This window comes from Aquarana catesbeiana, linkage group LG03, assembly GCF_042186555.1.
Source record: "Aquarana catesbeiana isolate 2022-GZ linkage group LG03, ASM4218655v1, whole genome shotgun sequence".
In the NCBI taxonomy this organism is placed as follows: domain Eukaryota; kingdom Metazoa; phylum Chordata; class Amphibia; order Anura; family Ranidae; genus Aquarana; species Aquarana catesbeiana.
In genome coordinates this window covers 568,889,860-568,914,407 of record NC_133326.1, presented here as the reverse complement: position 1 = coordinate 568,914,407, position 24,548 = coordinate 568,889,860, and the positions used below count along the sequence as shown (strand labels likewise).

The window sequence follows — 24,548 nt, the reverse complement described above, 5'->3', positions numbered from 1 at the left end:
TAAAGTCACATGAAGAGTTAAATATTTAATTTTATATTACATGAAATACAAAAATCTAGATTTCACTTTATATACAAGAGAATCAAAACTGGCGCTCACTTGCAATGCAAAAAACTGGCACAGAAATTGGATTAAGTGGATGCATACATATACAAAAACATAACAGTAAAAACAAAAACCTTTAAAAAATACTTTAAAAACAATAAAAAGGAAAATGATTTACATAAGTAAAATTGGCTCAGAGTGTTGCAGTCCTTTTTTTCTGTGAGCCAAAGCTGGAAAAATTTAATGCCAAGTAAGGTGGTTGAGAGAAAAAAAAAAAAAAAAAAAAAAAGGAAGAAGAAGAGGGGGCATGAGGTTGACACAACCTGATTCATGAGGTACCTGGCACCTGTCTGCAAACTTCCGAATTCATTGCCCTGAGATTCATGTGGTTTTATTGAAAGGCTGCTTGTTTAAAAATGTCTATATCATTGAGTTAAAGCTTAAAAAAAAAAAAAAAAATGAATTCATGTCAGGGACAACAGGTAAAGATAAAAACCATCACTGGAATATTGAAGCCTGACGGTACTAACTAGATATGTTCACTGCATGTTCGTGAGTCCGTCTTAAGGCTTTTAAAAATGAGTGGTCAACATAGGCCAAGTAGAAAGCAAAAATACTTGAATGTACTGACACTGCATTCCATAACAGAAAACCAAGACCAGCGCACCTCCCTTTCTAGCACCAAAGTATCTGCTCTATGAATGCTAGGGAGAAGCTAGGACACAATTAAATTGTATGCAGAGAACGATGATTTAAAAGCAATATATACATAGCAAAATTAGCTTAGCCCTTATATCTCCCAGGAAGAGCAAAGAAGGATCTTGACCAAAAAAAAATAAAAAATCAGCTCCACACATAAATAGAATACAGTGTTAACTTTTGCTCGGCTGTGACACCTCCAATAGCTTACATAAAAAAAAAAAAAAAAAAAATGATGTCTTAATTTACACCAAAATAGAAGAAAACAAAAATCAAATCCCTGTTTAAGACTACACCTGAATATCAAGTAAAAAGAAAAGCATTAAATCGCCCCGTATTTATGGCCCTCGCTTTCATCACACAAAGAAAAAAAAGAATAAAAAGACAAAAGAAAATAAAAAATAAAGACGTTTTCACATTGCTTATAACCTAAAAATTAATAAAAACCCTCCAAAAATTCTCTGAAATAAATTATTAAAAAATCCAAATGATTTTCTTAAAAACGCAAAACAAAGAATGAAGAAACAAAATCATTTGGAACTCTGTCTGCAATAAATTATTAAAGAATGCCAAGCACCTTTGTGCCCCTTTTTCACCACTCTAACCCAAGCTTCGGAAAACAAAACTAATAACCTCAGATAACAATCGGAAAAGCAAATTGTTTTCCAATCTTAAAGGTAGGACTTCTACTGCCCCCACGCTTAAGAAATCTGGTTCGATAATTATCCACTGGTTATTGCTGAGCAGGTGTGGCACAGTGAAAGCTTTGAGAAAAAAAAAATATATATATAAAAAAGGGAAAAAAATAATTTGTTCATCAGGCAGTGTTTGGTGTGGTACTTCCATGTCCACCCTTGGTAGAGGAAGAGCAAAAGGCTCCAGGCCTGGGCTCTATTCAATACTGTTATAGGATGTAGAATGGTCAAAAGCTAAAAAGGTGTCAAACAAAGAAGCGCGCATGACCGTGTCGATTGAGCTTCAAGATTTTTCCGAGCCGTTGCTTAGCAGTAGCCATGCCCTTCTTTGGCCGTTTACCTAAAAAACAAAGAAAACAAATTAATAGGAGTAATTATTCTAAATACAAAAACTATAACGTATTGCAGGGCTCGACAAGTCCCAGGCGCCAGACCATCATGGCGACTAGAAATTGCATCCTGCCACCTGTGTTACGGTCAGTCCATTACCTGCTGGGTATGCTGGCTGCAGGGCTCTGAGAGTGTCTCTCTCACGCAGCCCAGAGCCTGCGCTGACACTTCCGCCCCACCTGTAAAATCCATTACTTGGGAATACATCACGGGACACAGTGACCTCATCTCTGTATTGTGCTTACTACAAAACTGAAGCTCTACCTACAGGGGAAGAGTTATGCCTAGGAGTCCATTTACCTGTAGGTGGCACATAACCTGTTTGTAAGGATTACTAAAGCTGCTCAGTGTCCTGTAATGTTGTCAGGTCAAGGCAAGTATAAACAGAAAAAAGTAAGAATGGTTCTACAAAGATAAACAGGTAAGAAAATACATGTATATGACTTTGGTACCTTTAGTTGCCTGGTTGCTGATCGGGGGTGGGTTTGAGGCAGGTCTCTTGGTAGGGTGAAGGGGTACAGAGGGTGAGGTCTCTCCATATATCCTGTCTGGACTCATGCTGCCGTCACTCAGACGAGAGTCCGCTGGGCTCAGGCTGCCCTCCTGGTCATATTTCTCTGGCTGGTACCTTGGGGAGTCCCAACTCTCGCTCTCGGAGTAGCGTTTAATCTTGTGAGTGTTCCCACCAGTCTCTCCCAAGTGTTCCTGCCTGTGACTTTTTGCAGCTTTGCAAAAATCCTGTGATAAGACAATGGTTGAAATACTTTGAGACCTGGAACTTGGCTGGCTGCTTGGGAGCAACACAGTTTTTGCAACTTGGGAACAGAATCCCGCCTTATGCAAAGTCACATTCACAATTTAAAAATACATTAACATTACAATGTAGCAGTTTTTGTAATTTTTTTAACTGAACTCCAGGCAGATTAAAAAGACACAATCTAATGCAAGCTCTGTAATCGTGAATACTTTGCTAGATGCATTTTTAAATACAAGTACCCGGTATCAGACTCCTATCCCTGTACAGCAGAGATCAGACTGTAAGAGGGAAGAGCAGCTCAAGAAGCCAATCAGTTGTGCTGCAATAGAAGCAGCATGACAATAGGAGGAGAAAGCAGAGTTGGAGCGATAAGGTCATGAGTCTACCACTTTCTTTCGCTGTCCAGAGACAGGTTGGGGAGAAACAAGACCTGTGTTAAAGTACTAGTTTAACTTTACAGAAAATCTATAAAAGTTGACCTAACACCAGACCCCCTGCCGACACCCCTGGTCCCTGTTGTACAGTCCGGGAATTTGAACTCTCCGCTGCTTTTCTCTCCACCCAGCACTGCCAGTACAGACCAGACGGATTCTAATTGGTCAACAGAGTCACATGGATGGCACTGCTGAATCAGGATCTGTCTGGTCTATACCGGCAGTTCTGAACAGAGGAGAGAAAGCAGCAGGGATTTCAAATAGCCAGCCCTGTGGGGCAGTTTACAGTAGCCTTGACAGCTTAGGATTGTGAGAAGTACAGTGGGGACAGGGAAGGTGTCCGTGTTGGGTCATTTACAGATTTGCTGTAATGAATACTTTAATTCTTTCGCTGCCAGGTCCGTATGCCGTACAGCCCAACAGGACTGCTTCCAGCTGATGACAATCTGCTGATCAGAGCTATTCACCTAAAATGTGGTACCACCTTTCACCGCTGTTCTGTGCCTCCACCTCACTCTTTTGGCACCTTTACCTCCTGATTTAACCCCCCACCCAATCCTGCCGCCCCCTCCAACTGATCCCTCTCCTCGCAACCCCGATCCCCTATAGCTGCCTTGCAGCTTCCTGCTTCTCGTGCCAGCTTCAGGGGCTTTAAAATTAGCCATCCAGGTCTCCTCCCCTCACCTATCTCCCCAACTACCTTTCCATCTCCAACTCCCCCCCACCACCACCACCCAGGGGAAGGAAACCAAACCATTCCAGCTGTCTGCACGGAGAAGATGCATTACACCCCAGATCGGCAGGAGTTGGCGCGGTGACGACAGAGGTTCCTTGCGGATCCAAGTCGCTCATGGGAGATCCTATATTGGCGTGGTGCTAGTATTTGGAATCATACTGGGGATACCAGATGAAGGGAGCCATCTTGGAGGTTGCCTGGGATAACTTATAAGCGTGTTTGACCCTCTGTAATTAGGGGGGTCAACAACATCTGCTAAGAGGCTGTGAGTGGTGGTGTTAAAGGTGGCAGTCTCCAGTCTGGATATAGGTCTTCTGTCCAGCTACCATTTCGCCTTAAAGGGGTTGTAAACCCTTGTGTTTTTTCACCTTAATGCATCCTACGCTCCCGCTGCTGTCAATCAAAGCCAATAACGCAGATGCTGGGGGGGAGGGTCCTGGCTGAGTCTGGCCTTCGTGTCTGTGGATGCAAATGCTGGACTCGGGAGTGCTCCCGCAAGGTAACCCCCTCGGGAGAGCGCTTCTCCTAAGGAGTTATCTGATGCAGGGAGGAGCCGTGAGAGTCGCCGGGGGACCCCAGAAGAGGATGATCGGGGCCACTCTGTGCAAAACGGCTGCAGAGTGGGAGGTAAGTATGACTTTTTTTGTTAAAAACCAAATGATCATTCACAATCACTTTAAAGCTGCAGGACTCTTATGTTTTATTTCAACCTTCCCCTATTATGGTTTATTGTTATTCCTTTCAGTAATGGACTTTATTATTGTAATGTAATTATAGAAGTGCTACAGGAGGCACATTTACACACACTAAAGACACAATACAACTCTTGAATTACTCAAAAAACCCTGTGAAATACCACTTCACTCATACGCAATACTCTAGGGGAGTAAGTATCCCAATCTCAAGAACTGCTCCATTTAAAAGGCGTTCTCTGTCCGAACTGACTCTCAGGGCAGATTTTTTTTGCTGGGTAACTGGGACTCTCATGTATGAATTGTAGCGAATGTGTATATACCCTCACCTTTTAACACAGAGGTACTGAAGTGTCTTGTCTCAATTCATGGCCAATCATTCACAAACACCGGTAATAGTCTTAGATGATTTTAACAATGTGCTAGACACTTCTTTGGATGTACATAAGAAATTCTGCCCACGGGGCTCCAGGGCCCCCACTGCTTTCATCAGATATATATCTGAAGTCTAGCTAATAGACCTCTGGCAATGCAAATACCCTCTTATAGCCCGATTCTCATGCCATTCTTTAACTCACGCCACGCTCTCACGCATAGAGTTAGCGCTGGGTACAGACTTAATTCTCTCGTTTACCCCAACAATACTTACCTTGCTGAAGGCCTGTTTGACCACTCGCCACTTCAACTAACCTCATTACATTCATCCAAACTACCCACTAAATGGAAGAGGATGATGGGGGCCACTCTGTGCAAAACGGCTGCAGAGTGGGAGGCAAGTATGACTTTTTTTGTTAAAAACCAAATGGCTTTTTACTAACATGGATCGCATATGATCGCATACGATCACACATCTTAGGCTTCTTAATTGATAACAAACACTCAACCACCTCTAGTATTGCATGGGATGCCTTAAAAAGGTGTATATTAGACGGTTATACATTCAAGAGATATCATCTACTAAGACCTCCAGTAGACAGTGGGCACTAGACAAGGCAGAAAAGGAGTTTCTACATACTCCCAATGTCAATAATGAAAAGAAATGGATAGAGATACAGCAGTTCTATCATACTGTACAACATCAACAGGCAGAGAACCAAAGATTTTTTTCCTATCAATTTTTGAAGAGGGGGAAAAGACCAGGCACATGTTATCTATGATAGCTAAATCTCAGCAACTGCTCTCCTTCATACACAAGATGTCCCCAACACAGATTGCCACGGATACTCCCTCTATTATGCAAGGGTTCCACTCCCTTTATTGATGTATATTTGTCTAAGGTTTCCTATTCTGTGGACGATCTAGCCGATTTTCTTAATAGCATTCAACTCCCACAGCTTACCGGACTGGATATGAAGCAATAAAACGCTTCTATTACTCTGGAGGAATTACAGCTAGCCCATGGCCACAGTTCCTAACACCAAAGGCCCGGGTAGCGACAGGTTACTGATAGAATTTTATAAAAAAATTCAGGGATATGCTTTTATCAGAATTACTTGCTACAAACAAAGCTGCAAAGGAGCGGGGATTTCTTCCATCCTCCAAGTATGAAACAACAGTAGTGGTTCTATTGAAGCTGGGAAAGGATCCTGATCAGCCAGAGTCCTATCGCCCCATTTCTCGCTTAACTACTGACCTAAAACTGCTTACCAAGGTCCAAGATCTTCTCCCTGCATCCCCTGTTACAATTTGAAAACAATGCGGACAGTTTCCTGTGAATGAATAGTCTACAAGTACCGTCAGCCATTGCGGCTGTAGTAGCTCATAGTTGTCAATAAACTATCAGGGTTTTGGTGAGCGCTCTGGTACTTCACTGATATTCCTGCACTCAAGTAACTGCCTGCCTATCGGAGGTATGGGCATACAGCTATCCTGATAATCTGTAGGAGCCTGACATTGCACTCGTAACCTCCTGATCACGGATGCAATGTTCTGCAGGCTCATTAGAAATATATATAAAAAAATAAATAAAAAAAAGGAACGTGCATTTTATTTTATTTTTTAACGTGAACTTAGCTTTCAACCTGTTGCTGACCTCCCCAAGTATATGTACTCTGGGGCGGTGGCTCCTACAGTCGAAATCGCGTACCTGTACGTGAGGTTTACTTCCAGGTTTTCAGCACTTCCTTGGGACACATTTTACCCTTTTATCTCCCCTGATGTTAACCCCTTCCCTGCTGGGGTCATTTGTACAGCGACAGTGCATATTTTTTTTTTAGCACTGATCATTGCATTGCTTTCACTGGTCCCAAAAAAGTGTCAGTTAGTATCCGATTTGTCCGCCGCATGTCATTACTAGTAAAAATAAATAAAAATATCCCATAGGTTTGTAGATGCTATAACTTTTGTGCAAACCTAATATACGCCTATTGGGATTTTTTTTAAACAAAAATATGTAACAGAATAGATATTGGCCTAAAATTGATGACATTTAATTTTTCACATTTTGTTTTTATTGGGTATATTTTATAGCAAAAAGTAAAGTTTTTCTTTTCCAAAATGGTCAGTCTTTTAATTTATAGCGCAAAAAATAAAAAAAAACTGCAGAGGTGATCAAATACCACCAAAAGAAAGCTATATTTGTGGGGGGAAAAAAACCAAGTTAGACTTACCGGTAACTTGTTTTCCAGAAGTCTTTCAGGACAGCACCTGAGAGATAGCGACTCCACCCACCGGAAACAGGAAACACCTTCTTCCTCCAAACTTTAAAGGGAGGCGCCTCCCTACCATACCTCAGTTGTAGTAGAGAAGACCTCCGGCCCCGGCTGGAACACATAAACACATACGTTAGTCACAGCATAGTATATACAATACAATAGGGCGGGATGTTGCTGTCCTGAAAGACTTCTGGAAAACAAGTTACCGGTAAGTCTAACTTGGTTTTTCCCAAGGCGTCTTTCAGGACAGCACCTGAGAGGATAACAGAGACTTACCCCCTTAGGGCGGGACAACAGCTTGCAGGACCTTTCTGCCAAACGCCTGATCATTAGCAGATGTGAGGTCCAGCCTGTAATGTTTCACGAATGTGTGAAAACTTGACCAAGTTGCCGCCTTGCAGATTTGTTCAGGGGTGGCACCAGCTCTCTCTGCCCAAGTGGCCGCTAATGCTCTTGTTGAGTGTGCAGAAATTCCTGCAGGAGGAGACACGCCTGCATGCGAATAAGCCTCTGAAATGGCTAGCTTCAGCCACCTTGCTAAAGAGATTTTAGAAGCCTGGCAACCTTTCCTGTTGCCTGAAAATAACACAAACAGAGAATCTGAACGTCTAAAGAGCTTTGTCCTTTCCAGGTAACATAACAAAACTCTTCTAACATCCAACATGTGAAAACAAGTCTCCTTCTCCCCTACTGGGTTGGGGCAGAAGGTCGGAAGTACAATGTCCTGAACACGATTTTGTACTGAAGCTACCTTTGGTAAGAATTTCTGATCTGTTCTAAGTATAACCCTATCTGGGAAGATAGATAAATAGGGTTCCTTAACTGATAAAGCATTAAGCTCACTGATCCTTCGTGCAGAGACCATGGCAATCAGAAACACAGACTTAAAAGTGAGATATCTAAGTGGCGCTTCTTCCAAAGGTTCAAAGGGACTCCTTGTTAGAGCCTGGAGGACTATCGACAGATCCCATTTGGGAAACAACCTAAGTGGTGCTGGTCTGGATCTCGTAAGGGATCTGAAAAATCTGGTTACCAATGGATCTGAGGCCACAGATCTTTCTAGGAACACTGCTAGCGCAGCCACCTGTACCTTCAAGGTACTAACTGCTAGTCCCTTGTCAGCACCAACCTGTAAAAATTCCAGAATGGTAACGAGACTCCCTGGGTCCTGGTCAGATGAATTACACCACGTATTGTAAACCTTCCAGACCTTGGAATAGATATTTCTAGTCACCCTTTTCCTACTGGATAATAGCGTAGAGATTAACCGGTTGGAAAAACCTTTGCTCCTTAAGAGCTGCTCTTCAGATACCAAGCAGTGAGCGCCAAAGTGGCTACCTCTGGGTGATTTACCGGTCCCTGAAATAGTAAATCGTGCCTGAGGGGCAGATGCCAATAAGGCCTGACCGCCATTTTCAGAACGGTTGAAAACCAAGCCCTTCTTGGAATCTCCATGGATACGCCAAGGCATCTGTTCCTAGTGACCCGTCGTGATTGCTTAGGGAAAAAAATTGCGGAACCAAGGCATTCTCCTTTGAGGCGAACAGGTCCACCTCTGGCAGCCCCCACTTCTCGACAATCATGGCGAAAACCTCTGGGTACAGCGACCATTCTGCTTCCCGAATGGGGTTTCTGCTCAGGAAATCCGCCACTCCGTTCAGGGATCCCTTTAGATGGACTGCTGATAACGACAGCAAGTGTCCTTCTGCCCAACGGAGAATGCTCATGGCTAGTACTTGCAGCGATTTGCTCCTTGTACCTCCCTGCCTGTTTATGTAAGCCACTGCCGTGGCATTGTCTGTTAGTATTTGAACATGCTGGGCCTGAAGCCCCTGAGCAAATGACTTCAGAGCCAAGTCGATCGCCTTGAGCTCTCTCCAGTTTGAGGACTTGGTCGCCTCTTTCCTGGACCAGTTTCCCTGAGTGAAACCTTTTTCTAGGTGGGCTCCCCAACCCCAGGAACTGGCATCGGTTGTCAGCCTTTTTTCGATTGGAAAGGCCCAGACCAACCCCTCCGATAGGATATCCTGCCTTTTCCACCACCATAGTGACCTCTTCACTTGGGTTGGAACTCTTACCTCTGAGTCTAGGGATTCTAAATTGTGATCCCAAGATCTCAGAAGAAAAGCCTGCAGATGTCTGAAGTGTAGTCTTGCCCACTGAACAGCTGGCATTGACGAAGTCAGAACCCCCAGGGCTGACATGACCAATCTTACCGTCAGCTGCTGGTTGGTCTGCAAAAAAGACACTGTATCCTGGATTTTTCCTTTCTTCTCTGAAGGAAGAAAAATTTTTTGGCTTACCGAATTTATTATATACCCTAGAAACCGAATCTCCTGAGATGGTTCCAGGGAAGATTTTTGGAGATTTAGGATCCAACCTAGAGACTCCAAATGGCTGCATGCTCTGCTTAAATTGCTCCTCAGCTCCTCTCTTGAGGGGGCGAAAAATAGCAGATCGTCTAAGTAAGGAATTACTGCGATTCCCTGAAGACGCAGCGGAGCTAGGGCCTCTGCCATTACTTTGGTAAAAATTCGGGGTGCGGATGATAGCCCGAAGGGTAGGGCTCTGAATTGCAGATGCTGAATTCTGCCTTCCAACCTTACCGCCAACCTGAGAAACCCCTGGGACTGGGATGAGATTGGAATATGCAGGTATGCATCTTTTAAATCCACTGACGCCATGAAACAACCTGGAGTCAGAATATTTCTGGCGGTGAAAATTGAGTCCATCCTGAACCTTCTGTATTTGATGGCTCTGTTTAGTGGCTTTAAATTTAGAATTAAACGAAATCTTCCTGTTGGTTTTTTTACCAGGAAGACATGTGAATAGAAGCCCTCGTGCCATTCCTCTGGTGGCACTGGGATTACTACACCCTGTTGCATTAGTTCCTCCAGAGAGGATTTCATGGCCAGGGCCCTCATTGGATCTCGAGGAGCATTTGTTACCAGAAACCTTCTTGGGGGGCTTCTGGCGAACTCGAGAGTATAACCCTGCGAGAGAGTGGTCAGAATAAACTGATTTGTAGTTATCACTGACCACTGCGGAAGAAACTCTCGTAATCTTCCGCCGACCCGCAGAGATGAGTCATTGTGAGTTTTCGGCCTGTGAAGGAGGACGGAAGAGAATTCCACCTTTGCCCTTCGCCTTTTGCGCAGACCAATTTTTCCTCCTGCCCTGAAACTTACTTTCCTGCTGTTGCTGCTGAGTTTTTTGAGGTCGAAAAAGACGTTTTGGGGTCTGCTTTTTCTTTTTTGACCGGAAAGGACTTCTTCTTATCGGCAGTTCTGTCTAGGATATTATCTAGATCTGGGCCAAAAAGAAGGTCACCTGAAAAGGGGATACCACAAAGTTTACTCTTTGAAGCTGTATCACCTGGCCAGGTTTTTAGCCATAAAGCTCTTCTCGCAGCATTTGCTAAAGCTGCAGACCTAGCTGACATCTTGATAGCTTCAGCCGAAGCATCAGCAATATAAGCAACCGCAGAAATCAGGGTAGGAAAGGAATCTAAGATCTCCTGCTTGGGGGAATCTGCCACTATATGAGATCTAAGTTGGTTCACCCAGTATTCCAGATTCCTGGCTACACAGGTTGTGGCCATTGCTGGTTTTAAATTGCTCATGATTGATTGCCATGATCTTTTGAGCAAAAGATCCATGCGTTTGTCCATTGGATCCCTTAGAACACCCATGTCTTCAAAAGACAGGTCTGTGGATCTTGAGACCTGTGAAAAGGCCGCATCCAACCTGGGCACCTTATTCCACACCGCAGAAGGGTCCTCCTCAAAAGGGAAGCGCCTTTTGTGGGCTCTGGAAAAAAAGGGCTTTTTCTCTGGATCTTGCCATTCTTTAGTAATGGCGTCAGAAATGACCGAATGAACTGGAAATGTTCGCCCCTTAGGCTCATTTAACCCTGCATACATGCGGTCATGAAGAGATAACTCCTTCTTTTCCTCACTTAAGCCAAGTGTAACATGGATAGCCTTAAGGAGTCCGTCTACCTCCTCTAGGGAAAGCTTAAATTTGGAAGGAGCCACCTCCGCTTCCTCACCCTCCTCCTCCGAATCCTTAACGGAAGGAGTAGGGGACTGCTCTTCCCTGATAGGGGGGCCTTCAGGTAAAACTTCTACCATGGGGAAAGAAATAGAACCCTGGGAAGCCTCAGAAGTGGATGGCTGACTAGCAGCTGGATTAACTAAAGAGTCACGAAAAGTCTGAATCGTGGCGTATAGTTCCTTCTTTACAGAGGCAACCAGATCATCACAAACCGAAGCTGATTCCTCCTTAACTAAAGAAGTGATGCATGTACTGCATAAGACTTTTTTCCAATTTTCTCCCATTTTGGCCCTGCAAGAAGGACATCTCTTTTTTGGGTCAGAGCTTTTAGCCTGTGAGAGAAAAAACAAAAAAGGGAAAAAAACCAGGGGACCTTTTAGTGAGACCCGGTCTCAGCTACACAAGAATCACCCACAGGTGCACTAAGAAGAAACCAGTCAGCCTCCAGTGCCCAGACAGGCCCCTTGCCACTAGGGGGTAAGAAAAAAGAAAATAGACCAAACCCAGGAAAAGGAAGAAAGGCAGACTTAAACTGCTGCTCCTACCTGAGCTTTACTGGCGCCTGTGCCTGTCCCCACCGCTGCAGACGCTGAGTCCTCCATCTCTGGTGTGCAGCTCTCCACCTGTGGCTTCATATGCCGCTTCCGGACTCCCATAGTGCATCTGCACCGGACCGGAAGCGGAAGTAGGCGCCAGTTCCTGTCCTCCCTCCTCCCCTCTCGCATCCACGCCGGAAATGACGCTTCTGCTGACCCAGTGACCCGCCTTGTCACTTCCGCCGCGCCTGCCAAAAAAACATGGCGGCGGCGCACGCGCACCGCCGCTCCTATGACCGCGCGGATCACCGGGTCTACGGCTCTCCCCGAGCACCAGGAGGGGAAGAGGAGCCCGATTGCTACCGCTGCCAAGGCTTGGGTAGGCCGGGAGGACAGCGGGTCTCCAAAAAGGAGGAAAAAATGAAAAAGAAGCCCTGTCTCCCAGGCATCTGAGAGACCTTGACTCCCCTTCAAAAAGATGTTCCCTCCGGGCCGGAGGAAACACAAAAACTGAGGTATGGTAGGGAGGCGCCTCCCTTTAAAGTTTGGAGGAAGAAGGTATTTCCTGTTTCCGGTGGGTGGAGTCGCTATCTCTCAGGTGCTGTCCTGAAAGACGCCTTGGGAAAAAGGGACATCAATTTTGTTTGGGTAGAGCGTCACACGACCGCGTAATTGTCAGTTAAAATAACGCAGTGCCGTATCACAAAAAAAAGGCCTGGTCATGAAGGGGGTAAACCTCCTGGGGCTGAAGTGGTTAATAAAAGTTAAAGCCAGACAGATGTTTCCTGCTTTCACAACCCAGCTTCCCTGACCAGAAAAAGGCAGATAGTTGAATGCTACCTGAACTTCAGAATCTTGCGACTCCAGAATTTTTCGTGTCACGCTCCCTCACCCCTGCTCCCTCCTAAAGATCCAATTGCTGTGTTTAACCAAAAGTGTTATGAGATGACCAAACAAAAGAGTATAATATATATATATATATATATATATATATATATATATATATATATATATATATATATATATATATATATATATATATATATATATATATATATATATATATATACACACACACACACACACACACACACACACACACACACACACACACACACAAATTAAACAAACACTTCTTTGAAAGCCCCTCTTGTCTAATGCTCAACTTCTATAAGGGATGCTTCTCTCACCTGAGGATCTGACCCACATGAAAGGTCCATATTACTGCTCCACCCTGTACTGGAGTCATCTTTGCCACTGTGACCTGTATAAAAAAAAAAAAAAGTCACTAAGGGGAGATGCATAGTGGAATACATAAATAGGATAAATAGGCCTGTTCCCCTTCATTATATAAATTTCTTCACTTCCTTTGAGAGCCGAAACTCATCCCCATCTTTGCCATATTTCTGGCAATTTATTTATTATATACCTTATATATCCTTCTTCTCATCTGTTTTTCCATGTAATGAATTTCGCTCATTTCACATAGCCATTCTGCAATTGTTGGTTCTTTTTCTTCTTTCCATTTACGTGCTATTATTGTTCTAGCCGCAGATGTCATAAAATGCAAAATGTCCTTTGATTTTTTTTGTTGAATCTCATGTCAGAAAATAAAGAGGTTTTTATACTTGGATTCACTACTATTCCTGATACATTCTGATAGATCTCGAAAATCTTATTCCAAAATTCCCTCACCTTCTGACACCCATACCAAATATGATCCACTGTACCTCTCTCCATCTTACATCTCCAACAGGTCTCCGAGATTCCCTTGTTCATTTTTTTAATGCTACTGGACACCTATACCATCTCATTGCAATCTTATAGTTTCTCTCCTGATATTTACTATAGTAGTTTTGTGTATTATTTCAAAAATGTTTCCCCATTCTTCATCTCCTATTGAAAATCCCATTTCTTTTTCCCATTTTTTCATTCCTGTTAGTTCTCTAAGGGAATCAGATGGGAGTAGTAGATCATATATCTTTGAAAGTTTCTTAATTGGGTTCTTTTCTTCTACTAAATATTTTTTCAAATTTAGTTAATGGTCTATTTATCCTCAATATTTTTTCTTCTATAAATGACTTTAACTGCTGGTATTGTAGCCATTTTTATACTCAAAACCTATTACCTGCAAATTTGGCATTTTCCCATCCTCTGATATCTGTGCCATCCTTATATTCTCATTCCTATACCACTTCAGGTATTTTGTAACCTCCAAAGCTGGCGGGAATGTAGGCATGTTTTTTGTCAGCACTTGTGAACTGACATGCTATTAGTACTGCTCCTCATCCTCTCCCAGTCTGAGAGCTGCTGTAAAAGGTATAACCTGACCCTGATCTAGTCTAATTTAGCTACATAAACTAGAGGAATAGTGGGGTAGATTTTTACTAAAATTGGTGCACTCAGAATCTGGTACCGGATTGAATAGGATAGGATATTATTTTGATAGGAATATTGATAGGATTGAATTTAGAATTTTTCTCTGATGGCTCGTTCATTAGTCATTTGAAATCCGATTGGCTGTTATGGGTTATGCCATTTTTCACATTACCATTACACTGCCTTTTTAGATCAACTCAACAGATGTTTATCTAGACACCAAAAAGCTCCATGCAAGAACAACTTTGAAGGGGCCTACACCAAGGACATACATTGCACCAAGGTTGCTTAAAATGCTCCCCATATAGGAGTCTTTTTTTATACCCTCAACATGGGTGGTGACAGAAACAGAACACAGTCACCATCAGGCAGTGTGAACAGATCATTACAGGATTTGCAGGCACAGGTTCAGGGGCCCCAATTACTTGGCTATGTACCAAAGAAAAGTCTGCCTCTCTCAATCCCTGAACCAGCAAACATCCAGTTCCTGGTCTGAAATGGACTGGGCTCCCCTATTTCCCTAGGGGTACCATGGCAGTCGCTTGGGCTGCCATGGCTTTGGTTATACCCTTGAATTCCAGTATTTTACTCTCCAGGGGCAGCCTGCCCAAAGCTAGGACAGATTTGGTCCCCAAGGACACAGACTTCTATTCAGTCACTTGACAAATGGCACACATGCTCACCATTTTTCAGCAATTCTGGCTCTCGAGATTCCACCTTCTCCTGAGAGAACTTGATGTGCAGCTGAGGATATACACGCCCCATTTTGCAGCCTGTGCTCTTTGCCTCTGCAGGAGGCCGAGAAGGGTAGTGCAAAGATGCCATAGACAGCATGCCCTCAATCGCGTCCTCCTCCATGCTGGTCGAGCTGAGATAGTCACTGCAACAGAACAACATGTTTACTAAAAAGAACTTACATCAGGAACAACAGAGCAGAGCAACAGGCATACAGTTTAGGTGATCAAGTGAAAAAGCTTAATTTAAACCTGGGGACATGTAAATCTACAATCTTCTCCTTACTGTATCTCAGTCATATGTCTTTTACCTAAACTAGAGCTGCACGATTAATCGTAAGAAAATCGCAATCTCGATTCAACCCCCCTCACGATCTTAATCCAGCATTTCCACGATTCATGTGACAAGTGCAGAACAGTTCTCTGCCCACAACTGTCAAAAAAAAAAAAAAAAAAAAAAAAAGCTGGCAAAAAAGAAAATGTATCATTTGGTTCTTTTTAGAGATCAAAGAGATGAACTGCAAATGAGGTCAGTTTAACCACTTAAATAAAGACCAAGCCTTTTACTGACACTTGTTAAAATCAGTAATTTTTTCTAGAAAAATTACTTAGAACCCCCAAACATATATATTATTTTAGCAGAGACCCTAGAGAATAAAATGGTGGTCGTTGCAATATTTTATGTCACAATATATTTGTGCAGCGGTCTTTTAAAACACAATTTTCTGGGAAAAAAATACACTTCACTAACAAAAAAAAAAAAAAAAAAAAAAAAAAAAAAGCTAAAACAGTAAAAGTTAGCCCAATTTTTTGTATAATGTGAAAGATGTTACGCCAAGAATCGTGATCTTTATTCTATGCAAAAAAATTATAATGCTCATTTTAACCGGAATCGTGCAGCTTTAACCTAAACCTATCCTCCTAACACTAATGAAAAATGGTGCTGCCATTTCCCTTTAAATACTGTATTAAGTAAAAATGGTAACAATCATAACTTTTTAAAAATGAACACAAAAAAATACATTGCCAATACAAGCTAAAAAAATATGTATAGTGCACCAAAAATTGTCAGTGAAAAATTTAGACACACGGAAAAGGGAAAAAGACCGCAGTAGTCCATTGAGTCTGCTCATTTTTTTTATTTTGTTTTTTGTGTTATTAAATGCAAAGTCCTGTATCACACAAACTCCATGCAGCAATGCCTTCCAATATCTGTGACCACTCAGTGCTCCTTCACCACTGAACATGCCAACTGCTTACCAGATGTAGATGAACTCCCTTATATTGAGGTCTCCAGTAAAACGTTTAGTTTTTTTTTTAATCCTTCTAAAACTGCTGCACTTAGGCACGCAAAAAGCACACAGAAATATCCATACCAAGAATGCGCTTTATTTGCAAAAAGAAAGCATCAGGAGGCCCAATCACTTTTGGTTCATTAGAAAAAGTTATCAATGAGAATATGTAGATTTTACAATTTTTTACAATCCACATACAATGTTTTCAGCTTAAAGCACTATTAAACCCAAGAGCACACATTATATATCAGCAATTTTTAGATGCGATAAAATGTATTCATTTTTACCTGGTGATGTAACCAGTAAATCTGTTTTTCAACAGTATAAGGCTCAACTGCAGATGTAACAGTTAAGAGGGTTGAGACACAATTTGCAACTGACAGGGGTGATTATAATGATCAGCTTTTATTTCTGTAAAACCTTTATCTCACAAGGAACAAATTTGTTGCTGTAACTGCTTAAAAAGTGTGAGCTGGAGTTTAGCTTCAATTGGTTAGCTGCTAGTAGTACATCTAACACTTCCCTCCACCTAGACTGACAATGCTGGTGCCCAAAGGTGTCTCTATTTCTCCTTCATCAAGGTGTGGACACTAATACAGGAGAAGCGTTACTCGCCAGATCACCAGGTGTAAACAGAGGGAAAAAGGAAAACAAATGCAGCCTCCACATCTAGTGATTAGTAAGCTACAGAATACATTTTTGGTTTAATACCACTTCAAAATTGAATGAAAGTCACACAAATATGCAGTAAGATAGAAATTGTAACCCCAATTTCCATAGTTTTACCTCCACTCTGTTACAGCAGCTTGCAGGCTGTCTACATATGACAACACAGTCCAATAAGCACCAAAGTTAGCCCCGGTGCACATAATCTGTGTAATGCACTTGTGTTGGGGGTGTGGTCGTTACTCAGCTCTGCCAGCACAAGGCAGAGTGAGAGAAAGAAGCAGTAGTTTCAGAGAGAAAAAGGGTATTTGCAAGAGTACATGACTTTTAAAGACATGTAAATGTAGAAGGCTTCAATGGGGCATTAAGCATAAAAAAATAATGTTTTGTTTCAGTTTGTAACTGTATACACATGGGGAAGCCATATGTTCTCATTATGCATGCAGACTGTTCCTCCCATTTAGAAGTTGAGCACAATAATTGCCCTTATGGGAGGTATATCAGAATATCTGGCAATATCTTAAGCTGAACATTGATAGGCAAATATCTCCCGATACTTAATGTGCAGTTTGTGAAACAAAAAAGTGGGGCACATGCCTTCTACTATTCTCAGGAAGAATGGTATGAATAAGTCCCACTGTACAGAGATGTAACAAGTGAGAAAATCTGAGCAGTAAACAACTGCCTCCAAAGTCAGCTCATTGACATCCCATCTAAGGTAGCCCTGCAGGTTCCAACTGGAACCCAGAGGATTAGATCCAGAGGCAGGATCATTGTATGTATTTATTGTTATCAATAGTAATAATGATATACATTTTTAATAATTACATAATAAAAAGGTGTGGTAATGAAAACATTCATGAAATATTTGTATTAAACTGAAAAAAAATAAAAATTTATATATATATATATATATATATATATATATATATATATATATATATATATATATATATATATATATATATATATATATATATATACACACACACATATACATACATATACACACACACACATATATATATACATACATACAAGTATATATATATATATATATATATATATATATATATATATATATATATATATATATATATATATATACACATATACATACATACATATATATACACACACACACACACACACACACACACACACAGAGCTAAATTTCTTGACAAATTTGAATAAATGTGCTGGAAATTCAGAATTTTCTCCAAAGTAAGGTTCTGGGTCTCTGAAAGGTTGGAGGTTACACCACCACATAAAGGCCCATCTTACAATTGCCTCTATCCATGGATATGGAGGAAAGGTAAAAGACATACCAGAGAAGTAAAAAGCAGGGGCCCTCCTTTAAGACTATAATTAACCTGATAAGATCACTTTAACGTGATTTTAATTGCTGGATTTTTTTTTTTTTATTATTACATTTTAGTTATTTTTTTATATATTTTTATAAATTCTTTTAAAAAATAGGCGATTACAAAGCAGATACACATATCTGTGCTTCAATTTTACAATATTTCATGTATAAAATTCCCATACCCCTCTCCCAAAGAAAATAAAATATGAAAATAACTCCTCTATCCCACAGGACCGATTTTCCCTCCATTCAGATCTTATTATATAATCGTATCCCACCTCTTCATCTTATACTCTGCCATCCCTCATTCCATATGTACACGTTCCGTATTTTGTTTATTACATTTTTTTATATTAAAATAGCAAACATGTTATACTTACCTGCTGTGTGCAATTGTTTTGTACAGAGCAGCTCTTTTGGGCCCCACACCAGCATGCCAGGCTCCTCCCACCACCAAGTGCCCCCCATAGCAAGCTGCTTGCTATGGGGGCACACATGCGTGCTCGTTTCCGAACACCGATCTGTGTGTCCAATGGTTGTGCTTGACAGCATTGGGAGCCAATGACTCCTACTACTGTCTCTGAGCCAATGAGCCGCGAGAGAGAGCCTCTGCTCTCGTGCACATCGCTGGATCGCGCTCAGGCTCAGGTAAGTATAAGTGGGGCTGGGGCGGAAGCTGCCCTCAGAAGATCAGAGAATGCATTAAGGTAAAACACCTTCAGCCATTAAAATCAGCTGTAACATTATAACCACTGACAGATAAAGTGAATAACATTTGTCATTACAATGGCATCTGAAAGTGGGTGGGCTATTTTTGGCATTAAGTGAGCATGTTGTCACTGAAGTTGATTTGTTGAAAGTAGGAAAAAAATGAGCAAGTGTAAGGATTTGAGCGACTTTTAGAGGCAGGATCAGGGTACAGTGGAACCTTGGTTTACGAGTAACGGGGTTAACGAACGTTTTGAGACGAGCAACTTTTTTAAAAAAATCCTGACTCGGTTTGCAAGTGTTGTCTCGCAAAACAAGCAGGATTCAAGCCAATGGGGTGTGCAGGACCGCATTTGGCCAGAGGTGCAGGGGCACCAGTGACACTTGGAACGGCTCGGAGCTGTTCGGAAACACTCCGTTCCCGAGCCTTTCTGAGTTCAGCCGAGCTGTCCCTGAGTATTTCCGAGGCTCTCCGGTGCCCCCCCCCCCCACCTCTGGCCACATGCAGTATTGCATGCAATTGAAGTCAATGCAGAACGAATTATCTTAGTTTCCATAGACTTCTATGGGGAAACTCGCTTTGATATGCGAGTGCTTTGGATTACAAGCATTCTCCTGGAACGGATTATGCTCGTAATCCAAGGTTCCACTGTATTTATGTTCACCCAGCTTGTCTGTCACTAGTTATTACCCTGCCAATGTTGTATGTAGGAGGCCAAACACAGAGCCTGATGAGCTAGAGGAATATTTATATGCAGCTGGCTGCATGCAAGATGAGCTTAAAAGGAAGAAGTATTACCGATAAGGATTGTTGCATAAGATAGAGGATTTACTTAACATGAAGGATCTAACCACCCACCAGAGGTTTATTTAGCCCCTTAGCCTGTGGAAGGTCAGTAATGGAGTGAGCAATACCTAGATGGAGAGACGCAGTGCCTGCTGACAGATTGTTTAAAACACAAGCGTAATACCTTTGGTTGTCTGGTAAGTTCATTATCTTAGGGGATTGTTGCACACACGGTGTGGTGACGGTATTCAACTGGATTTAACCCCGTATGAACTTTTTTGATGGACAATCCATTAAATTTTTGAAATGGGACATTATCTCGATCCTTTGTGATTGTCCAGCGCAGCTAATGTTATAGTTCTTCTGTAGAATATTTTTGTGATTGATTTATTGTTATAGTGGCAGCTAATGTTGTTTTGAAACAACATTCTGTGATTTCATGAGTGCTGGGGGGGGTATCTACCTTTTATGTTTGACTATTTCTCATTTATTAAATGTTGTATGTACACAAAGGGGGGGGGGGGGGGGGGACAAACAAAAAAACACACAAACAAAAACACACACCTTTTCTGTGAAGTTTCACTAGCTGACCAGTAGAATCCATTGTTGCAGGTTGTGTCCTCTTTAACACTTGCTGTGTGTTCCTCCGGCTGCTCATCACCTGAGCTGTCTGAATCCTCTGAGGGACTTTTCTGCTGAAGCCAAAAGAAACAGACTGACGATGTGATGAACACTCAGACGCAATATACACATTACAATTGCTGCAGGTTAGAGATATATTCATGTTGTCCCTGAAGTTAATGGGTTGAAAGCAGGGGGAAAAAAATGGGTAAGTAAGGGTTTGAGCAACTGACAAAGGCCAAATTGTAATGGTTAGACTACATGGTTAGAGCAACTCAAAAACTGCAGCTCTTGTGGGATGTTCTGTCTGCAGTGGTCAGGACCTACCAAAAGGGGTCTAAGGAAGGCAAACTGATGTACATGGGGAGTGAAGGCTGGCCGGTGTAGTCTGATCCAATAGAAGAGCTACTGTAGTTCAAAACTACTGAAAAAGTTAATGCTGGTTGCGGTAGAAAGGAGTCCAAACACAGAGCATGGCAGTTTGTTGGATAGGGGCCGAGTAGACACAGAGCGGTCTAGGTGCCTATACTGACCCATGTCCATGGGCAAAAACAAGCTTCAGAACTGGACAATGGAGCAAAGAAAGAAGGTGGCCTGATCTAATGAAATCAAGAATGGTTTGAGGAACACTGAGTTTAAGGTGTTGACTTGGCCTCCCGATTCCTACAGCACTTGCCCTTTCCAAGATTAAATGACCACTGTAACTAAATTGCATAAAACAGAATACATAAAAGTTTCAGAATAAATGTAAAATGCTGTGGTTAGAGCAGGCAAATACTTTAACAGAAAACCAATGTCCTGCTAAACAATGTCCTGTTCATTTCTTAAAGTGGTTGTAAAGGCACCAGTTTTTTTTAAAAAAACAACCTTGTGGATGCAGCAGCCCCCCTAATGCTTACCTGAGCCCCCTCTCGATCCAATGATGTCCGCGAGAGCCTTGTCTCTGCAGGAACAATCAAACTGCCCTCCCTCTCAATCTGCTAAGACTCCATTTAGATCAGACTTAAACTGAGTTGATCGTCCAGGGTAGAAGATTACTGATCATTTTGCACTGATCAGCAGCAGAGAGATACTTTAATACGACTATTTCAATCAGAATATAAGATTGTATGGTGAAAACAGAGATGTGATTGATGACTATGCACTACATAGGGTGATAATAGATCAAAATGAGATTGTACAAGCTCCATTTGTGTATTGCATGGCCGTGCAATGGTCATTCAAAGTGTGACAGCGCTGAAAGCTGACAATTGGCCTGGTCAGGAGGGGGTAACAGTGCCCATTAGGCAAGTGTTTAATTCTCCCATTGATACCAAGGATGGGCACTATACCTCCTACCGATACCAATGATGGGGCACTATTACTCCCACTGATACCAACAGGGGTTCTATTCCTCACGCTAGAGCTGCACGATTAAAAAAAAAAAAAAAATTTACAATCTCGATTCAACCCCCGTCACTATGCTAATCGTCCATTTCCGCAATTCTATGTAAACAGTGCAGAGCTGAGCTGTCAAAAAAAAAAAAAAAAAAAAGCTGGCAAATGTTTATCAATCTCTCTCTCTCTCTCTCTCTCTCTCTATATATATATATATCTCTATCAGAGACCCTAGAGCATAAAATGGCGGTCGTTGCATGTCGTCTGTTTTTTTTGGGAAAAAAAAAAACACTTCTATAAAAAAAAAAAAAAAATTTTAAATTGTAAAGTTAGCCCTTTTTTTTGTATAATGTGAAAGATGTTACACAGTAAGAATCATTATCTTTGTTCTAAGCAAAAAAATCGTATTTTACCCAGAATTGTGCAGCTCTACCTCACACTGACATCAATGTGGTGCTATTCCTCCCCCTAATACCAAAGATGCATTGCTTACTCCCGCTGATGCCAGGACGATTTCTACTCCCACTGTCCGGCCCCCCTAAAAGGAGCGTGAACTAGACTGGCCCTTTGTTTACAACATTTGGAGATCCCTGCTGTAGTTGTACAAAATATCCACTAGATGGCAAACAAACTTCAGCAAAAGCTCTGTGGATTTTGAACATTCCCACAAGACCTGGGAACATTTCTTGTAACACTATTAACATGGGACAGAAGCATGCAGAGGAAACTGAGATCATGAAATCTAATGACCTTTAAATTATTAACAAAAAGGATTTCAGTATTGATTAGCTAGGACCCTTCCCCACCCCATGGGAAGCTGATTAAAAGCATTTCCCCTAAATACGTGACTTTCTACAGGCTTCCAGGATTGACCCTTTAAAAACAGCATGAACAGCTAGACATCTGCACACAAATCCTAAAAAGGATGTCTGGAGAACCACAAGTTCCATCATGGTCTATCATACTACCTACTTTACCGTTAATTTAAAAACAGTTCTACCCCAAAATGAACATCTCATGTTTTGGTAAATAAAAGGTTTTCCAGAAGCATGTTCTATAACAGGGGTCGCAATACGCCAATTACGGGCAAGTGACAGGTAGATCACATGCCTTCCTTGCCTGCATTTACAGCAACAATCCCCTCTATTTTCCTCCTGCAGCAGCTGAAAGCTGGCTTCTCCTCTACCTCCCGCCAGAATTCAGCTGCCGCAGGAAGGAGTGGTTACAGTCATTCCGCTGCGGGAGTAATTTACAAAGAAGAAGTCTACAATGCTTCAATTTGTGAATGAATAGGAAGACTGCAAAGCTCTTTCTGTTCATTCTGTGCAGACATAGTGGACTGTGTCCTCAATCTATTTTCTCTGTCTCAAAATTTAGGTCAAGGGTCTGTTTAGACCCCTGATATTTCACCAACTGTCCACTTTTAAAAGGTAGGCCAAGTCTATACTTTTATAGTGAAAATAAACAAATGTAGCGCTATGCGATATATCACTCAGGTGAAAAAATATATATATAATTGCCGTGGGCAATGCACGAGTGAATGTTGGAGCAACTTGAATTCCCAAAGAATATATATATATATATATATATATATATATATATATATATATATATATATATATATATATATATATATATATATATATATATATATATATATATATATAAAAATAAATAAAATACTTGTTAAGCAAGTGCACGGTGAAAGAAAGATAAAATAAATTGAACTAAACAACCAAAAAACATTAACCATGACTTCACACACGTGCTCCCCCCCCCCCGTGTCTTGTGACTGCGCTCACCTCCCAATTGTGTGACCGCACAATTAAGTTTGGTCCACAACAGCGGCTGAACCACCTCTGGGCTCTAATTAGTAATCAGCAGCGAGAGCAAGTGACGGTCTCCTCCACTGCCCTGGCCCGTCCCCCCCCACGCGTGACGACACAGGACGATCACATGTCTTCCTCGGGGCCCTCTGTGCTAGCTGCTGATTCACACAAGCCTGCAAACCATTTGGAGAGGATTTTAACATTGTATGTTTTCTGTAGCCTGGTGCACTGCAAGCACCCATAAAGTGTGAGTACCCCGATTACCTACAATAAAATTTCAATATTTAAACGATAATGCACTATCTTGCCTCTCTTGAATTTTAAATTGAGGATACCATCTTTGGATTACCCCTGGGGGAGCCTGTAAATCCTGCTACTTAGAGCCCAGAGGTGGCTCAGCCGTTGTTGTGGACCAAACTAAATTGTGCGGTCACACGATTGGAGGTGAGCCCTGGGGGGTGTTCGGGGGGCACGTGTGTGAAATCACGGTTAATATTATTTGGATCATCATCACAGAGTCACTTTATGGGATACCATAATATATCTATCTATATATCTATATCTATCTATATATCTATATCTATATCTAGCTATATATATCTATCTTTTTTTTTTTTTTTTTTTACACTGTGGACTTGCTGAAATTAAGAATTTTTACAGCTACACTGTACCCAAACTAAATTTTTATCATTTTGTTCCCACAAATAGAGCTTTCTTTTGGTGGTATTTGATCACCTCTGCGGTTTTTATTTTTTGCTAAACAAATAAAAAAAAAATAAAAAAAAGAGAAAATTTTGAAAAAATAAAAGTTTTGCTTTTGTTTCTGTTAAAAAATTTTGTAAATAAGTAAGTTTTCACTTTCATTGATGGGCACTGATAAGGTGGTACCGATGAGGTGGTACCAATGAGTGGGCACTGACAATGGGCACTGATAGGCTGCAAAGATTGGGTCTTATGGGTGGCACTGCTGGGCACTGATAGGCGGCAGTGGTAGGCATTGGTGTGGGCACAGATTGGCAGCTGCCAGGGCACAGATTGGCAGCTGCCTGGGGTCTAGGGGGCATACCTGGTGGTCCAGTGCGGATAGCCATCC

General features: G+C 41.8%; 1 protein-coding gene across 1 annotated transcript in view; it reads right to left on the bottom strand.

Annotated features, from left to right (window-relative positions):
• Nucleotides 1-24,548, bottom strand: part of KDM7A (lysine demethylase 7A) — a gene marked incomplete in the record, with an annotated part of 99,805 nt that continues 75,257 nt past the window's right edge. Inside the window, 5 exon segments of the mRNA XM_073621856.1 lie at nucleotides 1-1,779; nucleotides 2,282-2,567; nucleotides 12,884-12,957; nucleotides 14,756-14,952; nucleotides 20,193-20,323. Coding sequence (XP_073477957.1) covers nucleotides 1,685-1,779; nucleotides 2,282-2,567; nucleotides 12,884-12,957; nucleotides 14,756-14,952; nucleotides 20,193-20,323 — 783 coding nt within the window.